General features: G+C 28.7%; 1 protein-coding gene across 2 annotated transcripts in view; it reads right to left on the minus strand.

Moving 5' to 3' along the window:
* Positions 1–23,629, minus strand: part of LOC107451042 (carbonic anhydrase-related protein 10-like) — a 277,509-nt gene that overhangs the window by 27,595 nt on the left and 226,285 nt on the right. For both annotated transcript variants that reach the window (XM_071187499.1, XM_071187498.1), the window contains exon 8: positions 13,494–13,648. In XM_071187499.1, coding sequence (XP_071043600.1) covers positions 13,494–13,648 — 155 coding nt within the window. The remainder of the gene's footprint in view (positions 1–13,493; positions 13,649–23,629) is intronic.

Here is a 23,629-nt window from a genome sequence, read left to right on the forward strand (position 1 = left end):
AAATAAAATTATATATATATATATATGTATATAACCATAAAAACAAAGAGAAAAACGAAGGAAATTAATAAGTTTTAGTAACTGCGCATAAGCTGCAAGTATATAGAACTCATAAAATAAGCTAAAATATTGAGAAAAAAATGGAGAATAATAAAATATAATTACAAGAGAGATGAACAATGATATATAGTTTCTCAGAGCTCAAACAGGATATGATACAGACCTGGTCAGTAAATTAGAAGCATTATATAAATTTAATGCGCTTATCTCCGTCAAAAGCTAGCTCTCTTTATTCATTACGGCTGATTTTTTTCATAATGATCTTAAATAATGGCATGACTTGAAGAAATGTCGCAAGCATGATCTTTTAGTTTTAAATGCAGCTATGAAAGCCATGGAACGGTACCTTAACCGAAGAAAGCACCGTATTCTCGCTATTTTCAAACATATTTTGTTCCCGTAAGGCAGGTGATTACTCAAACAAAGCTCTGATTTTTGCCACCTTAATACTAAAAAAGAAAGAGGCGATCCAATTTTTCCTATTCTTAATCAACGTATAAACTATTATAACTCATTGGGCTTGAAACTTAATACTCGTTTCTCAGCATAGTAATTCACGCTGACTGGCTAATGGTCCCAAGTGCCAAAAAGCTGAGACATATCTTCAACATGGTGAATTAGTATGTGATTTGACAAAAAAGGCAGTGAGACTAATTCAAGGCTTCTTAACTAGTGTTGCAAAAGAGGAAACGCAAAAACACTTTTTTATTGTGAGTGGTCGATTGTCATCACTAACAAATTTTCAATTTCCAAAAAGAATAATTATGAATTAATGATATTGATAAAAAGAATGAATTAAATGTATACTAAATAAATCATTAATGAGGAATAAATTAGTTTAGATCAGAAAATATTTCTGAATAAAAAAAAATTATTTCAAGTTACTCAGGGTCGAGCAAATCTTCTTTCATTATTGGTGTACACTAGCTATACGTTTAATAAATTTTAAAATACACCATTTAATTGTAAAAATCCTTCATTATGAATGAAAAAATTTTAAAAACCAGACCTGAAAAGGTATATTTATAAAATTTATAGTAAGAAAATATTTTTAAATTGAAACTACTCATTTTTAAAATATATATATATTCAAGTGATTTAAATTAATGATTTAAAAAAAAAACACTTGATTTATATCATGTTTTAAATCATGATTTAAATCAAGCCAACAAAGTTAAAATGTTTAAAAGACTTTAAAGCTTTAACTCTATAGATTATTACGTTATTTAAAGTAATGCGATTGTAGGTTAAGTGTTCATGTTATTTGTTCGAAATGCAAAATTATTTATCTTGCATTCCAGAAAACTATAACTTGAATTTCATATTAATTAAAAACTTGTTTACTCATAAATATAGCTTGTAATAAAAGAGCGTATTTAGCTTAGACCGATTTACTAAATAAATTGTACCATAAACTAATTCTTTGACAGTAAATACTTTGAAAAATTTTTAAGCACGTTTTTATAAGATTATTACCAGAATTTGAAACCATTTCAAAACCCTTTCTTGAAATTTACTTCACTCTCCTCAACCTGGAGAAAAATTGACATGATTGTTTTTTTCTTTTGAAACTAAAATGAAAACATTTTAACATTTTTAGGAGGAATTCGATGAGATACTCTAACAAAACTCCTGTGAGTTCGTGCCTGTTTTTCCCTATTTTAGTAGATAGAAAAAATGTACAAAAGCGGATAAAAGGGAAAAAACAGTTTTTGAGCAAACCGACAATTTGTATATTTGTTTTAGCTGTAAACTTCGTTATGTAAATCTCTTTTTCTTGGCTTTCAAATAAACGCGATTTAAAAAAAAGGTACACACATATATTTTTTTAGCCGAATGAAGCTCTACATGTTTTTCTTTTTTGTTTTTTTTACGTCGAAGTCGATTTTTTTCTGTCCCCTGAGATTAGTGTGTTTTATTCCTTTCATTTCCAAGAGCTGCTTCCCTTAAATGTTTTTATATTCGCCAGAAATGCTCTTATTTTCTTATCAACTTCCAAAGATTTGAGAGAATAAACAATACCCATTCACGGAATTGATGAAAAATTTTAAACAGCATTTTAAAACTTTGAAACACTTTACGGAAGGCTGCTTATTTTTTGGTCACAATTACGCCTCTGTGATAACAAAACCCTAAATGATTGATGGTGGAGCTGAGGATTTATTTAAAAATGAAAATAGAAAAAAAAATGCTCAATGTTGTCAACATGTTTTGTGAAAAACAAATCCCAAATTTATGATTGATCATTCCTCTTAAAACTAATCTCTATATAATCTTTGATTAAAATAAAAACGCAGTATTTCTGTTTAAAGTATATTAAAATGAATAAAATATTGAGATATAAAATACAGTAGACTTCCTTTTAGGCAACTTTAAAAGGTAAACTGAGTAAAAGTAAATCCTTTTAAGTCAATGAAATATAATAATACTTACTTAACATAATCGAGAAATACCACTCTAACGTTAATGCTAGTGTAACGTTACGCAATAGTTTATAATATAATCAGAACAAAGTACGTAAAAGAACAAAGTACGTACGACGTGAAGTACGTAAATAATGCAATAAAAACTATGATTCTGGAATTATATGGAAGATATACCATTACGTTTTAATAACAATAGTAAACAAAGCGACGCCCGGCGGCTGAGCGGTAGCGCTTCGCGCTGTCGTGCCACAGGTCCCTGGTTCGATTAAATACAGTAGACTGGTTCGATTTGATCAAAATAGAAACGCAGTATTTCTGTTTAAAGTATATTAAAATGAATAAAGTATTAAGATATAAAATACAGTAGACTTCTTTTTAGCCAACTTTGAAAGGTAAACTGCGTTAGTAAAGGTAAATCCTTTTAAGTCAATGAAATATAACACTTACTTAACATAATCGAGAAATACCACTCTAACGTTAATGCTAGTGTAACGTTACGTAATAATTTATAATATGATGAGAACAAAGTACGTACGACATGAAGTACGTAAAAAATGCAATAAAAACTACGATTCTGGAATTATATGGAGGATATACCATTACGTTCTAATAACAATAGTAAAAAAAGCGACGTCCGGTGGCTGAGCGGTAGCGCTTCGCGCTGTCGTGCCACAGGTCCCTGGTTCGATCCTCGGGCCGGGCAAGGTTGACTCAGCCTGTGGGTCGATAAATGAGTACCAAGCATGCTTGGGAACTAAACACTGGGGGTTCTGCGTTCGGCTGACCGCCTAACAGGAACATCTGCTTCTGCACCCCAGAGCCCAAGGTCAAGAAAACTGAGATGGGCACAGTAGACTTTGGCCCTGTATGGGCTGTCGCACGGCTGAGTTTAGTTTAAACAAAGCGTGACATTAAAATCAATCGCATTTCAGAGACATTTCTAAAAATGTAAAAAATAATCAAGAAAATTATTATTTTTGACAAAATTCATTCTAAATTGATCTTATGTATCCTTCTTCTTTGACTTTTAATTTTCAAGTTCAAATCGGAAGTAGATTTTTGGAACCTGCAGAAGGAAAAAATCTATTTTGGTTTTTAAAAAAATCATTTTTCCATAATTTAATGATTTAGATTTTAATTTTGTCATAATTATTATGAGTGGATATATTTTCTAGTAATCTAACACAAATTTTTATTTTTGTAGAATATATAGTTTCGCATTGCATTTGAAATGTCTTTAAAATTTTAACATTTTTAAAACAATGAAGCTTAGTTTTTAATTTGTTTTTTACTTCAAATAATATTTTTTAGGAAGAATGTTGAAATATTGTGATTTGTACATTTATAGTCTTTTCCAGTTTAAAAACAATCCCAAAGTTAATTCATACCGCAACAAAAAAGGAAAGAAATTTCAAAATCCTCGTTATGTAATGTACTGAACTGTACTGAACATACATTTAACTTAAATATGCTAAAAAATATTTAATAATAAACAGTTTTTAAAAAAATATGATTTCTGATTTTTCGAAGTAATCTACCTACGTTAAAGACAAGACAGAATCCTTTCCACCATTCGTTTTAAAATTTTGTCATTCTCTAACTGTCAGAAGTCAATATACTTGGCTTGACTATGAGAGTAAATCAGAAAAAAAAATATTTATAAATCTTTACTGAGAAAATGAACCTGACGGTTTTCTTGAGACTTATGATTCCATGCCATTTTAAGTACATGGTCGTAGCAAACTTTTCTTTTAAATTTTAACAAGTAGTATCATATAAATGAAGATATTTTTCAAAATAATTTTTATCTTAGCCTCAGAATTTTCTCTCAAAAGTCCTTGAGTTAGAGGATAACTTCATATTTGTTCCTTTTTAAGATATTAAACTTTAAAGTATAAGGAATGTATTGTTTCTTTTCCCATCTCGTCTGTTTTGTAGTGCTTCCTGTTTAATACCAGAAATGAGATACACTGTAAAATATTTTGAATCAAATTACGTTATAAAGTACAGACATGGGACAATCATCCTTAAAACCCAATTTACCATAAATCCATTTTTACCGTAAATTATTATACTTCAAGTTTTGCGGTGATATTTATTTAAGTAAAGTGATNCACATTAGTTATGTGCCTCTAACGCGAGAAAATAAAGGGTACATTTAGCTTGTGCCTTTTATTTAAGAGGTACAGTTTTTAGAGTGTAACAATAAAAATTACAGTATATAAGATTTTTTGTTCCGTAACACGTTCGGATTCCAGAGAGCTGGTACTTTTTCGTAATTTTATCCAGTATTTTTTACAGAGTGGTTATTTTCTAGTTCCTAAATAAGAAAGGAGAAAACGAATGAAATTGAAACGAAACTGATTCCATTCTTGTCAATAAGTGGAGTTGGCGCACTATTTTAATAATGACCTTTACATAGAAATAGAGTCAGTTTATTTTTCTTAGTTTCATTTTGTAGTTAAGTTTTTATTTTATTTGATTAATAATGTTGTTTTTGTTTAATATATCATTAGAACTGCTAAAATTTTAATATGAACAACTGTATAATAATTTTTTATTGTTTTGTCGCTTGTTTCAAACCCTTTGTAATTTAGTATCATTCAAAATTATTTCTATAACGACATTGTTACTGATACATTTTTGCACTTTAAACTATTGCTTTCTAATCAGACATGTCATTTTTCATCTTTCTTTTTTCTATTTTGGCCAAATGCTCTACGTGTAAATTGCTTCGTTTTGAATAACATGCGTTTTTTCTCTCCTTCCATTATTTATAATGCATTGATTTTATGTTTCACTTTTGTAATTTTTTATACATATTGCTTAGACAAATTTTAGAGTACAATTTTTGATCCTCCCACATATCTGTATTATTTTTTTTTAATAATGGACAATATTGATGTAATTTCAGAAAGCATGTTTTTCAGATACAACAATGATGTACATTAGGTAAGATGCTATATTGAATTGTATTGAGTTTTATTAACTTTTTTTTAAATTTGTCTAGCTATAGTCCAACTTATAATGTTTTAAAATTTTGATTTATATATTATCAACTTTTCATTATGATATACTTTTTAGCATAAACTTAAGTAATATTTATAAATTATACATATATCATTTTATTACAAATTTAATTTAGATATTTAATCTTACCTTTATCTTATAAGTGTCCACATTTTACTTTACTTCATTGAAATTTTCAAATGGGAATTCCATTTTATTTTACTATCTACTGTTACCATGCTATTTTTCTGTCTAAGTATTTTTAAAAAAAAAATTGAAAATAATCCAATTATATGAATTTCAAAATTCCTCGAATTCCTTTACACTTTGAAAAGCAAAACTGAAAGCATTTTTGTAAACTATTTCATACTTTTGAAAGACACTAAATTTATTTCAGATTCTAACAAATTCACCTGGTCTCGAAAAAAAACGGAAACTTTGACTGTGTCCTAAGCATTTTAAATCCAATCATTTTAGCCATTTCTGAGAAGGAATAATCTTAGAGTTATGCTTGATTGGCATGCTTATGGCCATTTTTCTTAAACACCAAAATATCGTATTTTCGAAAGAATACGTTTCAAATAAGACTTTAAAGACCTGCTCGAGAATTCCAAGAGAGAAACAAATCTGCTAAAGACGTAACAAAATACAAGCGTTATCGGTAACTTGAGTGACTTGCTAAAGCAGCGCTGTTCGTTACCCATTGAAAATCCTTTTCCGGAGTACAGATTACATTGTGAACTGAATCCATCAGCGCATGATGGGTTAACCGATAAGGCAGGGTTTGGATTTTCGCCTGGATGGCCATGTCTAGATTACTACGATGGATGTTTGGAAGGGTAGAGGGGTAATAGTAAGATGAAGGGACTACGTGGAGGAATATTGGTCTTATTTTTCTATCTAAGGATATCTGTTGCTTTTATTAATAAAAAAATAAAAGAAAAAAATGAAAAATTCGAATCAGCATAGCTGTTTGATAAATATGAGACTCCGGCTTATTTTTTTCGTATAACAGCTTATTTATTTAATGATAAAAACTATAAGAAATTATCGATATCGTTCTTTTCTAAAATATAATGAATATTCCAAACAATATTAAGTCAACTGTTAAAAATGAGCGCAGTATTATAAAATTTTCCGGTTTAAAGATTTCGTAATAATAGTTACACGTATGTATTTTTTTTTTCTAAGAAGAGTTTCATTTAGTAATTTCAGACAGGAGATTTGAGAAACGATAAAGAAGTTTTTCCTTACTTGTTCGTAAGTTTTAAATAAACGAATTTGATAGAATACGCCTGTTGTATCACTTATTCTCAGTTTACGCACTAAGCGTGATTTCGTAGTTGTACCAATTTAGTTAAAGACTACGTAGATTCCAAAACTTACCTAATAGCAAAACAATTAGAAATGGATTCAAATTTTTGAAATAATCGTACATTGAGAAAAAGAAAGTATGGTCAAAACACAAAAAGTTGGTAAAATTTACCATGTTTCTCAATACTGTGTGAACACCAAAATGTTCAGTAATTTAACGAAAGACTTAGGTAATAATTTTGATAAAATAAACAGTAAAATATATTTTTGTAATCTGTGATAAAATTCGGTAAATGATGGAGAATTTGGTTATTTTATCATAATACTTTAGACATGGCATAATAACCATTTATTCGGTTAAATTTACTTTTCAGTTTTATATGTTCTGATAATTGTGTGGCAATGAGAACTATATTTTTCAAACCAGAAAGTCAGATAGGATTTTACCATATGAACGGAAAAACTACCAAATGAATGGTTTAAATACCATGTATAATTATTGGCTTTCTTAACCAGAATATTGGTTTTTCTTACCAGATATGTTATTACCTTACAGTAGGGTAATTTTACCAGAATTTTTTTTCTCAGTGAAGTCTTAATTTTTCAACCGTCTGAAACTAATCAGTTTGAGTAGAATATTCTGACGACGAATGAGTTATACAATGCACGAAATACGAAACTGACCCCTCTGAATAACTTTTGATTTAATGATCTAATAATCTTCACGTTCTAGGACTGAATCTTTTACGTCTGAGCGGGAGATCTTAAATATACTAATTAATTAATTTATTACGAATTTAGTTATTTTAAGTTAGTTATGCTAATTAAGACATTTTAAATTACGTAATCCGATACAAAAACTTACATTGAGCAAAAAAATTGACTATTCTGAATAACTTCTGATCTAATGATCGGATCTTCACGTTCTAAGACTCGATCTTAATAGTTTAAGGAGGTAATCTCAAATATGTTAATTAACTAGTGCAAACGATGTTTTAAATTACAAAATCAAGCACAAAAATGTACTTTCTCTGAATAATCATACGTTTTTTTCAACAGATACGGATTTCTGACCTCCAAAATATGAGAGGAAATATGACACAATCTGGAAAATATGATCCCCATAATTTGGTCAGGAGAGTGGTCTAGAAGTTGGGCCCCTAAATGTTAATTTTAGCATATTTCACCATGTCTCGAGAATTTTTTAAGCGAACAGAAGACTTTTTGCTCACAATTGTAAAATTGGTTCATTCAAAGATGGTTCAATGCAAGATATAAAATTTAAAAATATTTATTGTTTTCTTTTTTCATTATATATTTTTCAACAGCCGAAGAAATTTTGAATAGTAAGGTATAAAATGTTTTGCATCATTTTAAAGGAAATAAGTTTACATAGCAAAATACAAAATCTGAGCAAAATCTATCGAATAGCTCCTGAGGCAATAAATTTTAAAAATAAGGCATCAATTTTTTCCATATTCAAAGTATTTGATTTCTCAACAACAAACGCTGCACTTTGACCCGTAAAATAATGAAGAATAATAAATATTTACTGAAATTTATTTTTTTAGATGGAATTATTTTTGATTGAACGAATTTTATAATTGAGTGTTAAAAAATTTCATTTCATATGATGAAATACACAAAAATTAAAATAACATTTAGGGCTCCAAAATTAGAATACCTCACCTGGCCAAAGTACGGGGGACATATTTCCCAGATTGTGGGTGCCCTTTATACTTTTGGAGTCAGAAATCTAATCCTGTCACAAAAACGATGCGCTTATTCAGGGAAAGACAGTGCGCAAAATGAGAAAACGGACCACCTTAAATAACTTTTGATTTAATGATCGGATCTTCACGTTCTAGGACTCAATCTTAATGGGGGGGGGGACCTCAAATATGCAGATTGATTAGTACAGACGATATTTTAATTTACGCAATCAGACACGAAAGCGTACTTTATCTGAATAAACATATATGGTTTTAATAGTTTGGTTAGGAGAGGGATCCAAAGTTTGGAATCCATACAGTTAATTTTACTTTTTGTATATTTTGTGTATTATAAAACTTTTTGCACGCATTTATAAAATTTCATTTTTCAAAGATAATTTTGTGCAAAATATAACATTTAGTAAATATACGCTTAAAGAGTTATATGAGGTATGGAGAAGAGTTATGGTGATAAACGAAAATGTCAAACTAACACTAAAGGATTCAAACTATGGTCCACTCATTTGACCTACACTTGGGAACATATTTCCCAGATTGCGGCCACCCTCTGTATATTGGGGGTCAGAAATCCGATCTGCAGAAGAAAAGGTATGTTTATTCAGATAAAGTATAATTTGCGTCTGATTGTAACTTAAAATGCCGTCTGCACTGATTACATAGCATATTTGAGGCTACCCACTGGAGCGATTATGATTGAGTCCCAGAACGTGAAGATCCGATCATTAGATCAAAAAATATTCATAATGGTCGGTTTTTTATCTTGCGGCCTTAACATTGTACATTATCTTAAAATCTTTAACACGCAAACTCTTATTTAACGCATCTAACATTTTCCTTAGCTTTTAAATGACGATATACTGATAAAAAAAATATCTTGGAATAATTCAAAATTTAAAAGAAAAGTTCATAGATAAAAGTTTTACGCAATATAATGACAAAACACAAGCTATAATTAAGCGTCTATGGAGATCTTAATCAGCCCATTTATAGCATCATTACACAGGAAAATTAGGGAGTAGAATTTTCACCTTAAATACAATATGCGTAGTATTAGCGACAAAGATATAAGTGCTTTATTCATTTTGTATAAACACAAAATATGATACAGATGACTGCATGCTATAAGTCATGCTACTTTATTTATATTTTTTTATAGTTCTTCTAGGTTTTAGTATCTATGTTTTATTATATCTTTTTTAATTGCTTTTTCTTTTAATTCAAATACTTGTGAGTGCTGTGGCTGACTAAACTTTTTTAACATCTTGCGTCAATAATTATTATTTATCGGCAAATTTTGATTTTAAATTACACTACCCATAAAAAAATAGTAAGATAAAAAATTCTCAGCGATATATTTTATTGAATTTCTGAAATATTTCGCCAGGAATTTTGATTTTGTTTTCTAAGAGTTCATATTAACTGACAAAAATCTCTGCATTTCTCTAAATGATTAACAGACAAAGATACAAAATTTCGTCATATTTTTTAACAAAATATTATTTTCACTCTTAGTCAAAGTAATATGGACCTTTGGCTGTTACTTAAACCCAAAACGATGCAATGGTTACACTCTCTTCCGGTACTGTTATAGTGAAGTAATTGAGACAGTTGGAATTACTACAAGCCAAAGGCACTCTGCAGGATATGGAGCTGTGATTTTACTAATTAGCATCAGAGTTCAGTCGGGGTTATATTAATATGCTGCAGTGTTTACTGTATTTAGCTTCTTTCAAGTTTTATGTTTTATGCGCAAAGATTGTTTTATGAGCAAAGATTATTCTTCTTTCATAAAGTAAGTGCATAGATTTATTTATTATAAAACACTTTATAAATTTTTATTGGGAATTGTAAGTAAGGGATTACTTTTAAACAAGTTTGAAATTGACTATCTTGTTTAAATTCAAAACGTTGCCTGAAAATAAAGTTGCGCATGCTCAAATATTTTTCTGATTAACCAGAAGAATAATGACAAATCTTCATCCGATATCGTGAAATTTTCTAAAAGGAAAGGTGCATTTTGGGACATTTATGCATATAAAAATCGTTCATTGGTTGCTAAATTTGAGTATACTGACGTAAAGGAATGAAATATGAGTTCAATCATTTCAAATCCAGGGCTACCTAAACTTAAAAATAATTATTTGATATATAATACAAGATTGTTTTAACAACTGCTTTAAGTGGAAAGTATTAAAATTAAGAAAAAAAAGTAAACTATAAAAATATAGCAAGGTAAGAAAATAGATTTTATTTTATATTTCATTTTATATTTTTCAGCCGACCCGAATCTGGATTTACAAACATCAATGTTCAAATCCGTAGCCTTGTAGTTAGAACCCAACCCATAAGACAAGGACATTCCAGGATCAAATTCTGGGACAAAATAGGCTTCCTTTAGGACTTTTTCGTGGAACTAACTCACATTTGCGCGTTACATACAGAGAAAAACGACAAAAATCACTCTCGCTTGGCCCGAAGGCAAGAGATTTCAACCACTGAGCATATTTTACTTCAGTTCTATGCTGGTGGGTGCGAGTCCGGAGCATAATTGGTATCAATCAGCCACAGCTGAGATTCGAACCTGCGTGACCTCATTGGCAGGCAACCACGCTATCTCCTTAGCCTCCACGGCTCAAGAAAAATTATTAATTTTCTTTTCTGGATTTTTTATGTTTATTTTAAAATGAAGTTCAAAAGAGATCTGGAAAAAACAGGGTCCAAGTTACCCTAATGTATAGCATGTTTAACATTTTCTTCTAATAACATTATTAAGAAACTATTTCATAATAACAATTCCAAAATTAAATGGGTCAAAAAGAGTACGATAGAATTTTTTCCAAAATTCTTATTTCGATTTCAAATAATATTTTAAATAAGTTAGTATACCAAGAAAACAATTTTATACCTGCATGCCAAATTCACGATAAAAAAATACATTAATCATTATACATTTATATGCAAAAATAATATAGTTCGACATTTTATAGATCTTTAATCCTCTTAAAAACAATATATGATATATAATTGGAAATTCCTGGGCCATTTCAATTAAACTTTATTATTATAAATAATGATTATTTCGGAGCAGTTTTAAATAAACATATAATTATTATGATTTGTCAGTTTGCGTTCGCAATGTAATGCCCTATAATTTCTTCCGTTTCCAGTTGATAACAAGACAATTGCTTTTCCTTTGAACACGTGAAATCACTTTAATATAATGAGAGACTACTCCTGACATCCAGAGCATCTCTAATAAGCTAAAAGGTAAAAGCTATTTTCCCCTAAATATCCTATTCATTAAAACAGTGATTTAAATTTTAAACTAAATGAATGTTTCACGAAACCTTCAATTGTATAAAATTTTAAATTTTTAATCAATTGTTCTAATCCCCATTTATTTCAAAACTGAACATTCAAATGAAATAAGTGAGGGGAATTCTCGTTTGTATAAATAAGTAATTCATTAACTTTAACCCTTTTGTCGTCATTGGGACACATGTAAAAATATCCCGTCGCCGTTTTCTAGGTCTGTGCCATATCAAATTTTCCCCTTTTAAATGTAAACTGCATTTTTTTTTTCCTTTTTTTTTTGGAAAAAGCGTTGCGAGGTTTTCAATTATATGTTAACCTAAGAATTTTAATTATAAATATTCAATTAATATTTATGAAACTTTTTAAGACTACTTTTCTAAATTGAAGTATCCCGGACTATCTCAAATTGAATCCACGGGTTTGAATTCTCTTATATTAAAATTATTCAGCACTGCTCTTTATCCGCCGAACTTAATTTTTGGGAATCATTTAAACTTTCGAAAAATTCTAATAATTTAGTTAAGGATCCTTCTAGTATCCCATCGTTTCTGAATGTTTGGAAGCTTATTTTAATATATTCTGTTGCACCCTGGGTTTATAGCCAAATCCCTTCACCCCTATTTCTTATCACAGCTTTTTAATTCCTTGTTATAGATAGATTAAACCTATAGGTCCTATTGGTAAAACCACTTTGCACGTGTTTGTCTCTTAACTTCTCCTCTGTCATTTGACGTTTAGACACTGACGAAGGTTCCTGTTCATAGAACTGACACTACAGTAAGTCCATTTATGCAATATTATTTGTGCTTTATTCACTTTGTTTTCTGATTTAGTCTACATTGGTACAAAGTATACTCTAACCTTTGCTACTGGACCAACTACCTTATTCAATTAAAATGTTATTGCTTGTCAAAGTTCTCTAAGTCATTTTAACCCCTTAACTTGTGCACTCGAGTTAATTCGAGCACGCTGAACAAGCCAAACTGTGCACACTCGAGATAATTAGATCAGCGTTGTATTTCATGCTGATATATTTTTCCCACTTGAATATAATCGAGAATTGAAAATAACAATGTGAAAGCTAAGAAAAAAAATCGTTTTATTGATATTTATCATTTACTTAGGATTGTAAGCTATGACACTTATTTAATCAAGAATAAAATATACAGAGATGCCAACTTGCTCCAGACAGCAAATATATATTTTAAAGTGGTAGTTTATTAATTGTGATTCTTGCTTTAATAAATTCAATTTAGTAGATTTTTATCCACCACTATTTCCAAATAATTCGGAGGCTTACATAATTTACTATTTCATAGTACTTATGTCGTGCTATACCTTTTAAAAAGCAAGCAAAAATAACCAAATGCTTGCAAAATTTACTTCGTAGTTATTAACCATTCCTTTAATTATTTTGGCGTGTCAGAAGTAGTTGGCATCTCTGAATATAGCCTTTTTCCATGTAACAAAAGCGCAGTATATCAAAATTTTCCTCCAAAAGAAATGGCAATGTTCCAAAATGTGTTTTTTTACATAAAAAAAGTTTGGGCCCGTTTTTTTCAAAAACTCTGTGCGTTAAGTAGTTAATTTTGCTCATTTATTTGAAAATACTAAGGATTTATAGAATGGTACATACCTGCTGTTTAGTAATGTAAATGGGTCTGTTTATAACTATCCACGTCACGGTTTCGTAGCATCCTGGCATAGTTGTAGATCCCTCATATGTCATGTAATAAGGGGTATCAGGCATTAAATCACGTAGTGATAGAAACTTCAACTCAGCTTCTTGACCTAAAAATGACAAAAATTTATTTTGATGCTTCTTAAATTGAAATTATATTTTATAATGTAAAGAAATAAAAAAAAGCGAGAAATGAGAGTTGTTTTGCATAACGTATCATCAATAAATTATTCAGATATTCAAACTTTGTACTGTGAAGAACAGTATGGTCAAAACTACCAGAATGTGGTAAAAATCACCTTGTTTCTGACTCTATTGGAACACTAAACACTGGGAGCACTTTCAATCATTTTTTTTTCAATTTTGAAAATTCAGCAAAGCAAATATTAATAAATCTATTATGAATTGTTCAGTCTCAAATTAATTATTAAATTCCATTTCCTAGTACATAAATTGCCGATCAAACTCAACTTTACAGATTGAGGTATTTTTGAAAAATTCAAAATGTATTGTAAATTTTAAAAAGCTTGACTATACGCTACTATTAAGGTATCCGACTAGGTCTAGAACGTCAATTTTAACAAAAATTTTAATTTTTTCTAATTCACTAGTTTTTTTCTCCACACACTTCTGTTTCTAAAACTGTTTTATTTGTGAAGATTAGCTAACTAGAAATGAAATTATTTTAGAATAATATTAGCAACATATACCACAGAAAACTTGAAATGTAAACTTTAAACACGTTTATTGAAAAATCTATTTTTGAGTAAATTTAGCATTCGTAAAACATTATATCTTAAAAACTTACAAAGAAATCAAGTTAAAATTTTTCACAGTTATTAATTAATGTTTTGTGAAGGCAATGATTCACTGATAAATGTGTATATAGCATGATTGTTATTTTAGAGGTTTTTTTTTTAATTGCTACCCAAAAAATTTGAAGAATTTTTGTGTTGTAGCATTCAAAAGATTATGACTTTTCAAATTTTTAAAATTTTTCTTAGTTTTGGGGTCATTGCCTTCTCCTATGTCATAAAATGATACATGTAAAAGGAAAACTAATTATATTAAATTTATTTTGTGTTAGAGTGTTTTGCGTTATTCCATTTTTTTGCCGATTTTTTACCAAAAATGTACCATTTCTAATATTTTTCATGCTTGTATCGTTGTTTTATTACTTTTGTAACAAATTTTAAGCTATGATGTTTTAAAAAATGTACAAATAATATTACATAACAAAAAATTTAAAAAAATGCCTCCGCACCTAGGAAAATAAAATTAATACCTTAAAAAAAAATTTATAATTTCAAGAATATTAAACATACTAGATGTTTAGAAGATAATTAGATTCGTGCAGTATTCAATAATCACCATTGATCTTTTAATATTGATTTGTAAAACAGAAAATTTAAAAATTGCTATACAAACGTTTTCAAGTACTCAACTCTATAATGCTGTTATAAATCATGTCTAACACAAAACTAAAAGGGCCATTCAAGTCCAATTTTATCATGAACAAAACAAAACAGCACTGTAAAGAATTTTTGATCAAATTAAGGTATAAAGTATCGGCAATCAGGGTGTCTTTATTTTTGACAGTAAAATCCATTTTTACCGCAAAGTTCAGAGAAGCAAAAAGAAATCTGATGTACGGGATTTTTACAATAATATTTACTTTAAGATCATTGAATCACTGTAGTCAAATGATCATTTGGTGAAACAATGACGTTTCCTCATTGTTTCACCAAATGAGCAAAATTAATATTACTGTAAAACATACTGTAAAAAGTAAAAATTACTCTAACAAATTCACTGTAAAAGTGGATTTTAAAGTAAAATTAATTACACGACTGCTGCGCTCATGCTTCACCGTAATTGTTATTCGGAGTTTTCACTTCAAAAGTCTGCGGTTCATCAAAAACAAAATATTCGAAGCATACAGCGTAAATTTAATGCAAAAATTTAATTTTATTACACAAAAGTGAACTTAATCTTCATTCATTTTTAAAATCTTTAACAGCCATTATTTTAATAAATACAATAATCCTGATTATAACATGGATGAAAGGTACATACCATAAGGCAGATATCACTCTAAAATCTGTTATGCGATCATCATTAAATTACAGAATGGTGGTATTACACATTTCCCTCTCAAAATTCTTTGTTCTTATTTTTCTATTCTTTCCATGTATCGTATCTCAAGAATAATTTAACAACAAATTTAAGATTGCTATCAGTGCTAACCATGGGTCAAAAATTTGTGAAAGATATTAAAACTGTGCTTAACTTAGAAGACGCTTGATGCTTCAGGTAATTACAACACAAGCTTGCTATGTGAAGCAAGTTAAAATCAACAGCTGTTGGGCGTCGTTTGGTTTATGGGGCATTAAAATAATTTTTTTATTATTATATTCATGGTGAAAAGCAGAATGCTTTATAATTTGAATTTATTCATTCAACCCCTTTGTTAAACGAAACAGTAAAAATGCATCTCAATTTCTCATTATGTATTTTATCGTAAGTCAGATTTACCACACAACTAATTAGCCATAAGTTAAGTAAAAATATTCTTTTCAGATTTAATGAAAGTATATTTTCTCTTTTGACAATTTGAGACTTCGAAATTACCATAATTTTGAGAAGTGGGAATTAAGTAATTTTGATCCATAATAGATTAAACCCATTAATAAACGAGTGCTAAATCCTAAAAATATTTTTTTCTGTGTAGTTACTTCTTATTCTTTAAAAACGTGTAAAAAAAATTTCTTCCTATACAAAAAATTTATTAAAAAAGCATTCCGTATTTAAAGTATTATAACAAAAAAAGAAACAGAAAAACACTAAAGGGTAAGTTTTTTTGTCAAAAAAAAACAATGTTCTTTTATATTATTATGTTTTAATATCTAGTATTGCTATCCTAGTATTGCATTCTAATATCCATCAGTTAAGTAATCTATGAAAATTTTAAATTCTGTTATTAACGTTATTGTTAAGCACACGATGAAAAAACTCTGATAAAATAACCATACTATAGGATAATGACATTTCTGGAGGAAAAAAAACTTAATTCTGATGAATAAAACCAAAATACATGGTATTTGAAAATTTATTTGGTATATCACGGTATTTGAACGCGGTATTTCATTTCAATTTCTATTCATATGGTAAAGGCTTACCAGAAATTCTGGTTTTCAAAATTATAGTTATTATTACTACACATTTAGTAAAGAATTAATAACTGAGAAGTATATTTAAATAAATGATTTTGATGTCATTTTCTAAGGTATCATGATAAAACTACCTAGTTTTATTATTTATTATTAAACCATATTTTTGTTAATTTTACAAAAATCATTACCAAAGTACTTCGATGAAAATTACCAAGCATTTTGGTATTCCCGTAGATTCAGAAACGCAGTAAATTTTGTCCTATCCTAGTATTTTTGAACAAACTTTTTTCCTGAGTGCAATTCAAAGGAAAAAAAAAGAAGAATGCAAGCAAATTACATCGAAAAAGGTATCTCACGTAATTTTTGAATAAAAATCACCCGTAATCTTTGAATAAAATGTTTTATTGGTGTATTTTCAGTTAAGTTGCAGGGAAATCTTTTAATACAGTTATTACTGAAATCATAGTACAAACAAACAAAAGAGTGCGAATTCATTGAATGATATACATATAAAAATATGAAATTTTTTATACATTTCAATCTGATTATCAGAGAATCAAAATCCTATGAGGTTTATTGCTTACTTATTTGCTTACTTTGAACTTATTGATTGAAATACGATTGAAATACTATTATAATTATGTTTCGAATTAAATAGTTGCCCCAAGGGCAATGTTAAGGCACAGAACAAACAATGTTATTTTTGAATAAATTTCAGATTAGAAATCCTGAACGGTATGAAAGTTCTTTTTCGGAAAAGTATAATAAGGTTTCTTTGTAGTAAGAAGTTTTCTGAAAATACTTGCTTATATTCTTATTGAAAGAAAACAGAAAGATTTTAAGCAACTTCTGCTTTATCTTCTTGCAATAAATCAAGTTTTGAACTATAATCTGTCATAATGTAATTAACGGAGCTTACTTTGTTTCATCAAAGCAAGGGTGCTGAAATTTTATGCTTGAACTTTGCCCGAACAGAAATATGTAAATGAGATCGATTTCTGGACGAACATGATAAATGAGAGTTAAATACTTTTCCCACGCCTACTGACAGTTAGCATTAAATTGTCTTAGTATTACTATGCGAACCACACATGGAAAAGTTTATAAATTAAGCAGTTAAAAATTGGTAGGAAAACAATTTCAGGAAACAAAGATGTTTAATTATTAATTTATTTGGGTATTTGGAAGGCTTAATGAACCATCAACAATGAATTTATCTAAACGTTTTCTGAAAGGAATTAAATTAGAGATAATTTCTCATTAACAAAATTTATTTTTAGAAGTTCTAGTGTGTTTAGACAAAGTATGATGTATATTTATTTGAAGTTGTATAAAGAGGCCTACTTATGTCAAATGTAGCAAACTTTGTAACACCAATATAATAATGATTTAAACAATCGGAATAGTTAATTCTTAAAAGAAAATTTACAAAAAAAAGGAAAAAGACAAGGAAAAAACTATTGAAAATTAAATACAGAATTAGATTTCAAATATGATATTAAAAATATATCAGGAAATGAGAAATTTGCATTGTCAAGAATGCATTAAAAGAACGCATAAGTTACGTATGTTGCATAAAGTTAAATGTGTGAACTTTATGCAGGATTTAATAAAGCCTTCCAAAATAAATTCATTGTTTCCAAAATGGGATTACATAAAAACGGGATAGATAATAAATTCATTTTTGCGGAATTTAAATGCGGAATCTTATAATGTTCAATATTTTAAGTAATATACAATATAACGTACAAATGACACTGATTATCCGCTCTGTCAGTTGTAGGAAATTAATGGAATTTAGTTATTTGGAAAATTTTTCCATTTTTAAACACGAGTGTTTCAATCTGTATAGAGAAAAAAAATCAATGTTTTTTTTAAAATATTGTCATGGATGATCTGCAATTAGCATGAAGACAGCGAATTTTCAAAAGCCAGCACTGCCTGGAACTATCGAATCTCTAATCATGGTAGAGATTTGCCTGTTCATTTGATACTTCAAGTGAAACTAGTTCTTGTTAATGCAGTGTCAGAGCAATACCCTGAGCATGCCTCAAACATAGAAATATGAAGCTGCATTATTTTGCGGATAATTTTTTGCACTGGAGACAAAGATATATTAAAAAAAGAGTTGAAACTTTTCACATTTTTATTCTGTAAGTATAAATTTAATATTTGTCAATGCTTTTATGCATTTCCATTTCAACAAGTTCGGAAAAAATTATATCAGAAATAGACATGAATATTGTAAATGTAATTTTATACTCTCTTAAAATGAAAGAGTTATTTCCCCTACTCAAAAAAGAGTTAAATTTTTTTAACTCAACTTGAGTGAAATACATTCTTATTTGAGCGAAATTCTTGCTTTGCGTTTACTCAAACTTGAGTGGTATTTATTAAGCAATATTTGAGTGCTTTTAGCTCAAACTTGAGTGATTTATTTATTATTTAATTGTGTGCGAGATATAAGCTGGAATTTCTATCGTTTTATTTTAAAAAGCAAACGATAATAAATCTAAATAAAATTGTTATGTTCTGTGATCTAAATAGATTATGTCTTCCTTTTTATTTTACGTTTATTTTTTTTTTCTGGAGAATATGTCATTTAATATTTTGAATTAAGAAGAATTAAAACAACTTTTAGTTCACAGCGGTATTTCTGAAGAAGACGCTGTTTTACTTTTCAGTAAGTAGATATACTTTGTTGTTTTTATTTTGAAAATACTTTTATTTTGAATGTGTTATATACACATTCCATTTAAATTAGCTGTTTTTCAGCGTTTTTTAATAAAATATACTATTCTTTTAAATTATTTGTCAAAAAAATTTATTAAAATTGAAAGTGTTAAATGTGGATGATTATGAAATATTAAAAAAATTTGATTCCCTGCTAGAATCTTTGTCAAAGCATGTGGGAATATATTATATCTGATAAGAGTTTTAGAATTTTTTCAGACTTCATATTAAAGTTTTAACATTTTATTTTAATATAATAAATTTATATCCATGTTTTAGTTTTTTTGATGTATAATTTTGGTACAAAACATTTCTGGATAATTAATTTCATATCATTCTATACTTCTTTTATAAAAGATATTTACGAAATTATTGTTCATACAGTCTATAATTGCTGTTATTTAAATTGCTTTCTATTAATAAAGTTGACTGTCTTTAATTTATGAAAGTTCACATCTGCAACATCCATTCATTCAAATCAGAATCTTCAGATGTTCAATGTATTTTATTATAAATATATCATTCAAAGAAAAAGTGGAAAATATTATATTTAAAAAAATTAAGCAGCATTTTGAATTTTTCTGTTTTTATCCTGTTTTTAGCTTTTATTTAATTGGAATTCAGAATCAATACTATCTTCTTATTTCATAAAGTATTTATCACATTATACAAACTATTTTTCCTTTGTTGCTAGCATAAAAGTTCTTACCACTTTTCTTCAAATTCAATTTTCGAGGCAAAATTGAAAATGCAGAATTAATATTTAATTAAAAGTACAATGCTAATTAAAGTATTTGAAAATGCAAATAAATTAGAATTTTACAATAGTTATAGATTAATAGTAAAAAAATAGGAGCAAAATTAAAAGTAATATTTATTATGAGATATAGTTCAATTTGAATTTATATACCTATATCCCAGCTGAAAATAAACTGTAGTTATTCTACAGAACTGAAGTAATTTCGTAGTTTTTCTAGAGTTAACTGCAAATTTTCTGTAGTGCAATCTTAACTGTAAAAACTCTGCAGTTATTTTGCAGCCAATGCGAAGTAATTTCTCAGTAATTTATTTCGAAAAAATTTTAGCTATTGTCTACAAAATTACTGTAGTTTAAGTGAGGTCACTTGAAAATCATAAATTTAGAAAAAACTGAAACTTTAAATCCGTGGTCATTCTGCAGTAAATTTGAAGTAATTATGCAGTCATTGTTTCAGAAGTATACTTTCTGATGAATCTGCAGAAAAACTGCAGTTACTTTGCATTGTTGTAAAATTGAAAGAGTTTGATGTCTTCAATCTTGCTTTCCTGGCTGGTATATTAAATTTTTATAATGTTTTTTCTTTTTGATTATATATTAATTTCTTACAATTAGGTAAAAATTCTAAACATATATATTGATAACGGAAATAACGTACACTATCTATATTCATAATAGTTAAAATTCATAAAATACATACTTGATTTAATTGTAATTATTTATAATTCAGAAGCGATACAATTTAATTAGTTTAAAATATGCCTAAAATTAGGTATTTAAATATTTCTGTATTTTAGTAATTTTATTAAAAATGTCGTTTTCATTAATTTTTATTATTTATTTCTTTTTGACTTAAGAAAACTATGTTTGAGCAAAGTTTATGGTAAAAACAATATTAAAGTAAAGTCAAGTAGTTAATGTTAATTAGTTATTTCTTTTATTCGAATTCATACTAAGCTAGGATTATTGCAGAACAAAAATTATACTTATTTTTTTCTAATCGAAACAAATATATAGTTTGGATTTTAAACAAATTTATATCAAAAGAGTTTGCAAAATTAAGTTTGAAAAAGGGTGTTTAATCCAGATTTTTTAGCTTCAAACGTCTTCCTCAAAAATTAATTAATTTCACTTAGTTTCAGAAATTTGTCCCAGGGGCTCCCATCAGGAGGGAAGGTGGGCGTTTTTTTTAAGTACATAAATAAAAGAAGCAACATAGCACTATTTCGAACAAGTTAACATGGAAGGGGGAAGTTAGCAAAAAAATTTTTTTTTGGGGGGGGGATGAATGCGCCCAAGTGCTTGGGGGGGGGGGCACTGAATATACCTTTTTTATTGCTTGAAAATAAAGCTTTATAAATTAAACGAATAAATTTGTTCAAAAAAAAAAATAACTCATAGTATTTTCAATTGAACCTAAATGAGCATAATATTTATAAAACTGCTTACTTTAAAAATTCGTTTAGGGCTCCTTACTTTTAAAAATTAAACTTAAAAGAAAAATGACGAAACTTAAGGGAAAGAAAAAAAACTCAAATCTTCAGTGACAAGGAATGTTTCATAAAAAAAAACTCGTAAGTAATAATGCATTTAATTGTTGTTTTACCGTATACAATCAAAACAATTGGATAACCATAAAATGCTGCTATTCAAACTGTCAACTCTGAAAAAAAATTTTTAACTGTGTTTTCACCTTATTTGATTTAACAAATGAAAACTTTATCCTCGCCAACGAGACCCAGCTTATGAAAGTAATTAGTTCTTTGTAGCCGTGTTGACACAGGACTGTAGCCGAGAGGGTTAATCGGTCAATCTCACGACAGACGGGAAGGGAGTTCGAATCCTCAGGGTCGCACAGAGTCGATGCTCACAGCGAAAACTTTCAAAAGTACGATGCTATCTAATTCGATATTCAAGTTCAACAATCGTTAAGAGAAAAAGAAAATTCCTATATAAGGCTTTCATTCAAAGGGAATTTTTTTAAACAAAAACTATAGTATTATCCATCGCTTACGATAGATGGCACCACTAAATACAAACATTTTGTATATTAACAATAAAAATTTTGACTGCAATTTACTGAAAATCGCTCAAATACGAATTAAAATCACTCAAGTTTGAGAGAAAACGATCCAGTCAGGTAATACTGAAAGTCACTCAAACTCGAGTGAAAATAACTCAAGTTTGAGGGAAATTTTTTTCACTCAAATTGAGCTATTTCCATATAACTCTATCACTTGAGTGATTTTAACTCAAGATGAGAAGGCCGGTTTTTTCTAGATGAAAGAGTTAAATAGCACTCAAGTTGAGTTATTTTCACTCGTTCTTTTTAAGAGAGTACTTGAAACGAAAAATTCCTTTCAGTTTTTCAGAAAGTAATAGTTTCTTCAAAGATACTAAAAAAAGAAAAAGAAAAAAGAATTTCACTTTGAATAACTTTTAATCTAATGATAGAATCTCCCCGTGTTAGAACTCAATCTTAATGGTCCAAAAGGGTGACCTTAAATATGCTAATCAAGCAGAGTAGACTTGCCTGCCGGCAGAAGACTTTTCGTGTAGTAAATGGTTGATGGTGTTCGTTAAAGTTCTCAGGTCACAAATTCCTCCATGTTCCCATAACAAATCAGTAGCTCTGGGAGTACTGAATTGGAGATTGATCGTTTTCTGGTTTAGGTCAAAATTACGATCTGTAGATAAATGAATGGATGTATGAATGGGCCCGTCCCATAAATGGGTGTGGCAGAAGTCAAATTCTTGGATATAGATGGAACGACTCGAAAACAAGAATAATCGCACCCCTTCTGTCTTAATGGCCGACAACAGCAAGCAGAGTAGACGATATTTTAAGATACGAAATTAGACACAAAAATATAACTTCTCTAAACAACAATATTTTCGTTCAACGGCGTTGGATTTCTGAGTCTGAATGTATGAGGGGGTGAACAAGACGTATATTTAAAATTTGATTTCTCCGGAACTTTCAACAACATATTGATGAGAGATTCTTGCCACCAGGATACTGTGCTTGACAAACATGTTAAATGAAATAGGATTTATAAATTTCTTAAATCTAGCAAAAATGTATAATGTTTGTAATGATGGCTCAGATTTTACCTGAGTACCAAAGGTAAAAGTAATTTATACAGCGTTTACCTTTTTAAAAAGGATTCCCAGACCAACATTGTTTATAAAATTCCATCTCTCCAGAAGCAACGTGGAAAATTCGTTTTGAAGAGGAATTTTTTAAATTTTTTTTAGTGCTCTTTCATAAAATCTATGTTCTCTTTTCTAATATTTTGCTAATTTTTCACTACGAAAATCTAATTGCAATTAAATTAAAATTTCAACTGTCCTAAAGTTATTTTTTGCTTATTTTACCCCTGGTAAATTGAAACTAGCAAGAAGTTTGCTTAAGAGGCAGATGTCAC

Source organism: Parasteatoda tepidariorum, chromosome X1, assembly GCF_043381705.1.
Source record: "Parasteatoda tepidariorum isolate YZ-2023 chromosome X1, CAS_Ptep_4.0, whole genome shotgun sequence".
Lineage (NCBI taxonomy): Eukaryota > Metazoa > Arthropoda > Arachnida > Araneae > Theridiidae > Parasteatoda > Parasteatoda tepidariorum.